We start from the raw sequence: 11172 nt of genomic DNA, 5'->3' as shown, positions 1-11172 counted from the left end.
CACTTAACACCTTTTCTCAGTGGATAGTGATTTGATTGATTTGATTTGATGGGTCGATTTGATTTGACGGGTCGCTCCTACCAGGTGACTTGGAGAGAATCGTTGTCTTCTCCACGAACCCTCACCACTGGGGTCCCCCAGGGCTCTGTCCTAGGGCCCTTACTGTTCTCCCTCTAAACCAAGTCTATTGGCTCGGTAATCTCCTCACATGGGTTCTCCTACCACAGCTACGCAGATGACACTTAACTCTTCCTCTCTTCCCCCCCCCCCTCTGACCTACATGTGGCAACATGTGTCTCTGCATGTCTCGCTGACATCTCTATGTAAGTCAGCAGTCACGCTGACCGGTCACATCTCTTCACTACACTCACTCCCCGCATCTCTACGTGTCACGCTGACCGGTCACATCTCTTCACTACACTCACTCCCCGCTGGTGGAATGAGCTTCCCACGGCCGTCAGAACTGCAGAGTCACTCCCCATCTTCCGTCTGAGACTGAAGACCCATCTCTACAGGCTACATCTTAACTGCTCCTAGCATCTACTACCCACCAGCATTATGTCTCCTGAGACACCAACATTTAAAACATGACATGTATTGTCCTTCACACTGGGATGGCTGGGGAGGGGGGGGCTCACTCACTCTTAATGCCGTCCAGGTCGGCGGAGGCCAGCGTCTGAGCCTCGCTGTCGTCGGTGGCAACACGCTGCTGACCGCCTGTCAGGTTGCCCGTGCGGCGGCGCTCTTGCAGGTCGTAGCTGCGGCCACCAGGGGGCGGCGCTCTGGAGGAGGGGGCGGTGGAGCCCCGGGAAGGGGGGCTAGGGGAGTCCAAGGACTGGCTGTTCCCGCCTCTGTGAAACACCGTGTCTGGATCACTGGTATAATGACAATTACAGTACATTCATTTAGATCAACAAATGAATGAATACAAATTCTTATATAATTTTTCATGTTCATTTTTAATTTTACTTACATTTATTTAAATTTGAACTTTTTCATTATTGTGAAAGGCCACAGAGTTTGTAATACAAATGGAAAGGATGCATCTACTAACTTCTAACTACTAATCATATTGTTGTGAAAGATAGATTCAAAGCAACTTCAAAGAATATACCAACATGTACACCACATTTACATTTGTACTTTTATTTAATGAGATTTTGTCTTCCTCTCCATGTGTGTGTGTGTGTGTGTGTGTGTGTGTGTGTGTGTGTGTGTGTGTGTGTACATGCATGCATGTGAATGTGTTTTTTTATGTGAGTGTGTGTGTCTTGCTCCCTCACTCTGTGGGTGTGGAATCCTCTGGCAGGTTGATGCTGGTGACAGTCTCTGGTACGATGGTGATTCTTCGAGGAGGGGTGTTCCTGGGTGTGGTGGTAGGGTTGGTGGTAGGGTCGTCTTCAGACACAAAAAACTAGAGAGAAGACAGATTTGGTGAATGGGGCAGCCTACCAATTATTTCTTTTTGTAGCTGCAGCTGAGAAGTGTCTGAGTGTGTCTGAATGTGTGTGTGTGTGTGTGTGTGTGTGTGTGTGTGTGTGCGTGTGTGTGTGTGTGTATTATGTAGAAACATGATATGAGTATGTGTGTCTCTACCTGTACATCCTGGTTGTGTGTGTCTGTGTCTGTATCAGGAGTGGGCGTCGTGGTAAAAACCCCATCTCCATCGTTCTGGCTGTAGGACTCTTCCTCTCCATCTTCTTCCTCCTCGTCTTCTTCTATGGTGGGGGCTCCGCTGGACACAGACCCCCGACTACGTCCTCCTCCCCTCTTCTTCTTGCCGTTCTTCTTCTTCCTCCCCTCGGGGGGGAGTTTGGACAGAGGGTGGTGGATGTGGTGGGAGGAGTGTCGATGGTCTGAGAACAGGAGAAAGACTTGGTTATTATCCTTTTTTTTTTTAAGTTTTTTTTTTTCTGAGTGGGGCAGTCCCACTCATATTTTTCCTTTTATTAACAGATACAGTAGAGGTTTTAGACAGGAAGGATGGGTGAGAGAGAGAGAGGAGGGATGACATGTAGGATATGTCCCCGGCCGGAATCAAACCGGGGACCCTGCGGTTACATGGTCAACGCTTAACCCGCTACGCCACCTAAGCGCCCTAGACTTGGTTATTATCCTAACCGTGTTTCTGGAGAATGACAGGGTTTGCATGGACTGTTTCTACACAATGGATTAGAACGCCTGTTTCAACAAATTGTGGTCTTGATGATTATCTTAGCTGATTCATCAAACAGTAAGTATGCACTATGACTATCTACACATAAGGCTAGCAGGAAATATGAAGCATCATTTCTCTCAAACTGTTCCATCCATATCATTATAATTGCAGTTATTGTTTTTTTTAAATACCTCAACTAAACAGTTACCACTGACTTACTAATGAAACTGCTCAAGCTTCCTCTGTTCCACATTCTTCTGGGCTTGACGTGTCTGCTGCATTCAACACAGTAAACCACCTGATCCTTCTCTCTCCACCCTCTCTGAACTGGGCAAATCTGGCTCTGCACTCTCCTGGTTTGCGTCCTACCTGGCCGGTCGCTCTTACCTCACCACTCTGGGTCGCCCACTCGGGTGCCCCAGGACACTCGTGATCCCCCCTTGACTACTGCAACACACTCCTGGCCGGGCTCGCCGCCTCCGCCATCAGACCTCTGTAGCTCATTCATAACGCTGCTGCCCGTCTGGGGTTTAATCTCCTCAAATGTTCCCAAGTCACATCCCCCTCCTTTGCACCCTTCACTGGCTCCCGGTAAGCAGCTCGCATCAGATTCAAGACCTTGGCGCTCAAGCTACCTTGTTATAAGTCGCTTTGGATAAATGCCAAAAATGTAAAATATAACTTAGTTACTCTCACCCTGAATCCCAAATCAACTGTTATCCTTGTTCTCCCCTACCCCCTTTGAGTACACCTCAGATGATTGAAAAGGTGTTAGCAATATGGTCGTAACTTAGCTAGTAACTCTTCTCTATTTTGACCACTGATAAGTGATGTGGAATTGTTACCATAATTGTTTAGACCTGGCTGTCAAGTAGTGTCAGACCTACATCTAGGATAGGAGCCCATTTTTGGGGGGGGGCAGTCCCACTCATATTTTTCATTTTATTGACAGATACAGTAGAGATTTAGACAGGAAGGATGGGTGAGAGAGAGAGGAGGGATGACATGCAGGATGTGTCCTCGGCCGGAATCGAACCGGGAACCCTGCGGTTACATGGTCGACGCTTAACCCGCTACGCCACCTAAGCGCCCCTTTAAAATGATTTTTGATCAGGACAGCGACTCACACTCAAAGTCCTCCTCGTTGTAGGCACGGTGCTTCTCTGGAGGTCCGCGGGCCGGCGGGTGGAGGATCTGCTGGAAGCTCTGTACCCCCAGGGTCTTATTCAAGTCCTGCTCTTCATCATCGTCTTCCTCATGCCGCCGAGGGGCAGGGTGGATCGGCTAGCGGTGGGTAGGAGGGAGATCTTTAGTTAGAACACTTCATGGTCCAATCATAGTTATGGATTCACAGAATATATGACTACTTATGAAGACACTCATGGCATCATCATGATTTACTGCATGCACTTTTTTACTCATGAAGTTGAGTCTCTTATCAAGAGCAACGTTTCAGTTTCTCCAGAGATTGGAGTTGTGTTATGAATGAGGATACATCTTAATAAAAACATACAGTCCAAATACATAAAAAAAAGTCCAAAAACATACAATCCAAATACATCTTTAAGCATGTCAACACTAGAGGGAGACATCCATTTGTGAATAAGATGAGATGAGATCACAATTCATTAATCTCGCAAGGGGAAAATTGGATTATCAATACAGCAGCAGCCACATGAAAGGAAAAAATAAAACAATCACAACATGAAAGACAATTACAATAAATATAAACATATCAAGAACCATGTACACATCTAAAATATACAAGACAAATGTGTGAAAAGAGCAATTGTAGTCAAGTACTTGAGTTGTGTGCAATGTGCTAGTGTTTGTGTTACGACTGGGACCTGGTATTATTGAAGGCCTAGATAGTAAGTAAGTAAGTAAGTAAGTAAAGCTTTATTTATATATTACTTATTGTAAAGTGTTGTCTTTGGTAAAAGTGTCCATCCCCTTTTTCAAGAAAATTAGAACTGCACGAAGCATGCACACACGCACGCACGCACGCACACACGCACACGCACACGCACACGCACACGCACACGCACACGCACACGCACACGCACACGCACACGCACACGCACAGACACAGACACAGACACAGACACACACACACACACACACACACACACAGACACACACACAGACACACACACACACACACACACACACACACACACACACACACACACACACAAACACACAGACACACACACAGTCCCGATAGTGTCTCATTTCATTTCATCAGCAACATCGGACTCTAACAGAGGTCATACTGTATAAATAACAAACAAGACCTCTATTGAATATAAGATCACAGATTAATCTTTATTTTGGCTCTCCCTCCCTCCAATAGTCAGGAATATCAAGTTACTGATAGGGCTTTCACACCGCCAAGGAACCGTTCCGGTTCGTGTTCGCGAACCAAGTCTGGAATTGGCTGGTGTGTTCCGACCGAAAATAAATTGGTTCAGAGCCTGAAAAGTTGGTTCGCAGCGGGAACCAGAAAATCAATCAAGCAGGAACCACAATTTAGAACAGTCACTTCGTCAGTGGGTGTGTCATATTCTAGTCTGCAAAGACCAGCAAGAAGGAAGGATACTAAATGTAATCTAATCTAAATCTAATCATTAGTGATAAAAAAAAATGTATCAAAAGTTTAATCATTCTCTCTATCTTCCTCACATGCTCAGCAAACACACACACGCGCGCGAACGTGAACTTCGTAAGTCATTTCTCTTCCAGTAATGGAGCAGCTGGTTAGTAAGAGAACGCGTGTAGAAAGTGTCTTTTGTTTTGTTTAATAGAAAATAGTGTTTATTTCAGATACTGTAGTGGAAGATATTTATCCTCATTTCCAGTGAAGTAGCCGCCATCTAGTTGTGACATTTTTGTTTATCCCGCCCCTTCATCACCCAGCGTTGATGACGCGGATGGTTCAGGTTACACTGGGATGAACGCGGGCTGGTTCGCCAGACAGCACCAAGGTTCAGAAGTTCCAGAACGCGAACCGGAACGCGAACGGTGTCCTCTAGAAACTAATTCGAACACCATTATACACTCACCAACCACCTTATTAGGAACACCTGTACAGTGTACACCTGTACACCCTCTCATTCATGCAATGATCTAATCAGCCAATCATTTGGCAGCAGCACAATGCATACAATCATGCAGATATGGGCAACAGCTTCAGGTAATGTTGACATCAACCATCAGAATGAACACATGAACATCAACCATCAGAATGAACACATGAACATCAACCATCAGAATGGGGAAAAAATTGATCTCAGTGATTTGACCGTGGCATGGTTGTTGGTGCCAGACAGGCTGGTTTGAGTGTTTCTAAAACTGCTGAATCCTGGGATGTTCACACACAACAGTCTCTAGAGTTACTCAGAATGGTACAATAAAGAAAAAACATCCAGAGAGCGGCAGTTCTGCGGACGGAGACGCCTTAAATGTTATGTAAAACTCCAAGATGCTCTAAAATGTGTATATGTGTCAACTTAAATATATATTTTAAACGTTTTTCATGATTGTAATGTCTTATTTTTAATCATTTTAGATGCCACTGTCAGTGAAGGAAAAAGCAGCCAAAAAACATGTCTTAGGCACTATAGACTATATAATAGATATATAGATAGATATAGATAATAGATACTTGACAAAGATTTCACTTAATAAATAAATATTAGGAAAATATAAATACATACTGGTTGCGCCACCTGACATTTTTTGAGCAGTCAAGTTAGAAATACAGTAAAAAAATAAATAAACAAATGAACAAATGCGGCATGTTTAAGCACATTGTCACAGACTCAAAAATTATAATTTTATGTATTTTGAACAAAGTTTAAAAAAAAATACTTTTTAGAAGCCTTATTTGTCATTGACCCAATGACTAAGATGATTTGAATTGAATTAAGTCAAATCAAATTCGGCAAAAAACAAACAGTTCTGGTTACGTCTTTGTTTTCCATTCCAACATTTCCATGTACCAGGCCTGTGGTAAGTTCATTAATGTGGGAATTATATATTAAGCTGTTCGGTTGAGAATGTAATGAGGGGACCTTGCTACTGTTGCTGTGTTGGTCAATGAAATGGCTTCATCAAGCAGTTTGGAACAGACCTCCACAGTGACACTCACCTTGGTCTTATACAGGAAGTCCATGTAGCTTCTGCTAGCCTTCACAATCACAGAGGGTGAGGAGGACATTAAACATCATGTCTCTAACATTAACATAACTAACTGAAGGCTACGCTAGCAGGGAAAGCAAAGTTGGTCCTCACCCAAACTTTGAGCAAGTTTCAAAAGCCTCTGGTCACATGACAAGTCTGACCTGGAAGCAGACCGATGAGTGACCCAATGATCCTCAATATGTTACATTTCAAAAATCCCTGTGCCAATTAACAATTAACAGGCTGCCCTGGTATTCTACAAATGCAGAACACACACACGCACACACACACACGCACGCACACACGCACACACACACACACGCACACACGCACACACACACACACACACACACACACACACACATTCTTGTTACACCTAAAAAGACTACAGAAACACCAAGATATAAGTAATGTGGGAATGCTATCATTGTATAACAGGAATGATCCACCGGCTGGATGCTATACCATGTCAAACGATCACAATGTACTCAATATTACTCGAGGACGACACTATTTGAGGTTTCAAGTCGGCACTGTCACTGGTGACGCTGATCACAGCCTTCCACTACAATTGCAACCTGATTCATGGCCAATTGTGTTCCCACACAGCCTTTGACAGTTAACTTTGATATTTCGTGAGCTTAGAATGATAAGGTTCTATCTCCGTTTAGGGCAGTTCAGAGATATTGAGCGTCAAAGTTTTTACATTCCGTTATGTTTTGTGAGATGGAACCTTTGTATTTTATGAATTACTAACTCAAAAATGTCAACATTTTAAAAATAACACCACACAGGCATTAATAAACACCTAATGGATCAGATTATGTAAAAAAACTAAATTTTGACAAAAATTGAGATAGATCCTTATAATTCTAACGTCACGATTTGGCAATGCTGCTCTTTTTCCCCATGTCACATTTTGGATCACAAAACCTTTCAGACTCCTCCCTCCTCAACAGTAAATGACTGGTGTGTATGCAGAGTCCACCCCCCCCCCCCCCCTCCCCCCATATGAGCATTAGGGATAAGTCAAAACTGGTTTGAGTCAAATCTGAACAGGAATGTTGGCGTGTGCTTCCGTACCACCACACATCACCCATGTCTCAGAAGAATGGCTGGTACTGCCAAAATACAGAACAGCAGTCTCGAGCTTGTGTTTGTGTCTGTGTTTGTGTCTGTGTTTGTGCGTGTGTTTGTGTCTGCGTTTGTGTCTGTGTTTGTGCGTGCGTGTGTGTGTGTGCGTGTGTGTGTGTGTGTGCGGGTAGGGTACTTAATTTGTTTATGACAAAAATACCAGTAGCACTGAAACCCAAGTCAAGTCAAGTTTGTTAAGTTGTCATGTTCATGTGGTAAAGAAAAACACCAGCATACTTAATGCAATGTACAACAACAATATACAATGTGTATGGTGAGACTCACAGCGGTGGAGTTGGCAGTAGCAGCAGCCGGGGTAACGTCACTGACATCCTGGGAGTCACTCATGGCTCCGTTTGGGGTCAGCTGGTCACGGCAGTGTGGAGTATAGTGTGGTGAAGTTGGCTGAATCAGACTTTAGCCCTTTTCACTCTCTTTCTGACTCATCGGGGCGCTTTTGAGCAGCATAACCTGAGAAAGAACAACATGTTGACTACAGTTAATGTTCATAGAAAAGAAAAATAAGATAATCTATTTATTATTGCTGCTTGATTAACGGGCAGTTTAATTGTGTGGATACTTAATTCATGCCTCTATTCCCTCATGTCGTACGCATATCTTATTTACATTCTTCAGCCGCTATTAGATAGCTTCATATAGACATACTAAAGCCTAAATAAATGTATCAACCACTGAATAGGTGGTGTAATGATTGGGAACTAGGGAATGTTTTCTTGGCACACTTTGGGCCCGTTAATACCGTTCAACCATTGCTTGAATGCCACAGCCTATTTGAGTATTGTTGCTGACCATGTGCATCCGTTCATGGCCACAATTTACCCATCTTCTAATGACTACTTCCAACATGATAATGCACCATGTCACAAAGCAAAAGGTGTCTCAAACTGGTTTCATGAACATGACAATGAGTCCAGTGTTCTGCAGTGGCCTTCCCAGTCAACAGATCTAAAACCAATAGAACAACCCTTTCGGATGTGGTAGAATAGGAGATTCACATCTTGAAACTGCCCATGGGAAATGTGCAGTAATTGCGTGATGCATCGTGGACCAGAATCTAAAATAATGTTTTCAACATCTTGTGGAATCAATGCCACAAATTGAGGCTGTTTTGAGAGCAAATGGAGGCCCTACCCAGCATTAGTATAATGTTTCTTAAGTGTTCAGTAAGTGTATGGTCGACCCAACTGTCAGTGTGTTTTACATCAACGAGGTCACCGCTGCAATGTCAATGCCATAGGAAAAGTACAGCAGCAAACTGAGAACGAGGAACGGCGTGGAAGACGGTTGGTTTACAGATATCCCCTGACACTTCCTGGTAGGGATGCACACTGTGTTACTCCTGTAATGTTATGATATTTGAATCGGACGGAGACAATAGATCAGCGGTTCTGCAGCTATTCCTGAATGAGCTGATCTAAAGGGGAGAGACAGTTTTTCCTGGTCAGATGATCACATGGTCAGGTAGACACCTGGCCATACCCATTGGAGGCTTTTATTTGACAGCATTGTTCATGTTCAGATATGTTGTTATTTCTGACTATTAGTATTTTGATTTGTGTGAGGGGTACTTCATCGCTGGTGAACCAGGTGTTAGATGCAACAGAAGGGATGTGTGCCATTCTATTAATGAAACTAGCCTAGATTAATTCATTTCTAATTCAGGCAGTGATATGAAGCTGAAAGCCCACAGACACAGACACAGACACACATACACACACACACACACACACACACACACACACACACACACACACACACTCCAAGCAATTCTTGAATTTGTTTTTGATTGAATGTGCATAGCCATTCAATCAGCTGTCCCAGCTGAGCGTGCCTGAGCCCACCTCTAGATGGATCACTGCCTGCAGGAAGCAGCATGTGGGGCTGGGCCAGCTGGTCTCTGAGCCCCAGACCATCAGCACAGGAGCCCCACAGAGGCTGTGTGCTCTCTCTCTCTCTCTCTCTCTCTCTCTCTCTCTCTCTCTCTCTCTCTCTCTCTCTCTCTCTCTCTCTCTCTCTCTCTCTCTCTCTCTCTCTCTCTCTCTCTCTCTCTCTCTCTCTCTCTCTCTCTCTCTCTCTCTCTCTCTCTCTCTCTCTCTCTCTCTACTACTCTTCTTTCTTCTTCTTTATAATTTAGTTTTTCTACTAGACGCATGATTCCCTCTAGACCAACGTATGGAATTGGTAAATATAAACCTATTATGTCAGATAAAAAAGACTGATTAAATAAAGATGTCATGGTAGAAACAAACAAATTGGACAAGGGGTTCACATACTTTCAAGCATCACTGTATATATACTATATATATAGGTCGTCATTGAAAATGAGAATTGGTTCTCAATTGAACTATCTGATTAAATAAAAGTTAAATATAAAAATAAATCATGTGTGGAGTCATTCAGCTTCCTGGGGACAATAATCTCACAGGACCTCAGGTGGGCGGAGAACATCACCTCCACCATCAAGAAGGAGAACATCACCTCCACCACCAAGAAGGAGAACATCACCTCCACCATCAAGAAGGAGAACATCACCTCCACCACCAAGAAGGAGAACATCACCTCCACCATCAAGAAGGAGAACATCACCTCCACCATCAAGAAGGAGAACATCACCTCCACCACCAAGAAGGAGAACATCACCTCCACCACCAAGAAGGAGAACATCACCTCCACCACCAAGAAGGAGAACATCACCTCCACCATCCAGAAGGAGAACATCACCTCCACCATCCAGAAGGAGAACATCACCTCCACCATCCAGAAGGAGAACATCACCTCCACCACCAAGAAGGAGAACATCACCTCCACCATCCAGAAGGAGAACATCACCTCCACCATCAAGAAGACCCAGCAGAGGATGTTCTTCCTGCGGCAGCTGGAGAAATTCAATATGCCGCAGAAAGTGATGGTGGAGTTCTACACGTCCATCATCGAGTCCATCCTCTGAGCATTGATCACCGTCTGGTTCACTGCCTCCACTGTCAAGAACAGAGGCAGAATACAGCGGATCATTCAGTCAGCCGAGGAGGTCTGCAACCTGCCATCTCTCCTGGACCTGTTCCACTCCAGGACCAGTAAGAGAGCAGGAAAGATCATCACTGATCCTTCCCACTCCGGTCATCACTTCCACCAAAGACTTCCATCCGGATCTATCAAGACCAAAACATGAACAGTTTCTTCCCCAGGGCAGTGGTCTTCGCAAACAAGCCCCCTGCCTCTCCCTGCCTCTCACTGACTCTGGGACCTCCACCCCCCCACCCCATCACACACACACACACACACACACACACTCACACACACACACACTCACGCGCACACACACACACACACACACACACGCACACACACACACACACACACACACACACACACACACACACACACACACACACACACACACAACTGACTGTGTCATTTGTATTAGTTTTACATTTATTCTAATATACAGCCTACATAATTATTGTTCTATTGCTCTTTTTGCCATTGTCCTTTAAAAAAAACAATGTTTTCCTTATATATTGTATTCTGATTCTGATTCTTCTGATTCATAGAACACAAAGGGACTTTTAGTTCCTCTCTGACAGGGACTGTCTTGCTTCCCTGGCACGACATTCCTCATCGATTCAAAAGGAGCTTAATCATATCAAAGAGCAACAGCAAAGACTCAGCAGCCA

General features: G+C 44.2%; 1 protein-coding gene across 1 annotated transcript in view; it reads right to left on the bottom strand.

Moving 5' to 3' along the window:
• slc4a2a (solute carrier family 4 member 2a) overlaps positions 1-10336 on the bottom strand; it is a gene marked incomplete at both ends in the record, with an annotated part of 25175 nt that extends 14839 nt beyond the window's left edge. The window contains 7 exon segments of the mRNA XM_080543474.1: positions 643-875; positions 1284-1414; positions 1603-1856; positions 3286-3442; positions 6312-6350; positions 7763-7843; positions 10193-10336. Coding sequence (XP_080399600.1) covers positions 643-875; positions 1284-1414; positions 1603-1856; positions 3286-3442; positions 6312-6350; positions 7763-7843; positions 10193-10336 — 1039 coding nt within the window.
• Between the last annotated feature and the right edge of the window lie 836 nt (positions 10337-11172).

This window comes from Nansenia antarctica (genome assembly GCF_963989245.1).
Source record: "Nansenia antarctica genome assembly, chromosome: 12".
Lineage (NCBI taxonomy): Eukaryota > Metazoa > Chordata > Actinopteri > Argentiniformes > Microstomatidae > Nansenia > Nansenia antarctica.
Note: the sequence above shows the minus strand (reverse complement) of the source record. Positions and strands in the feature narration are given on the sequence as shown.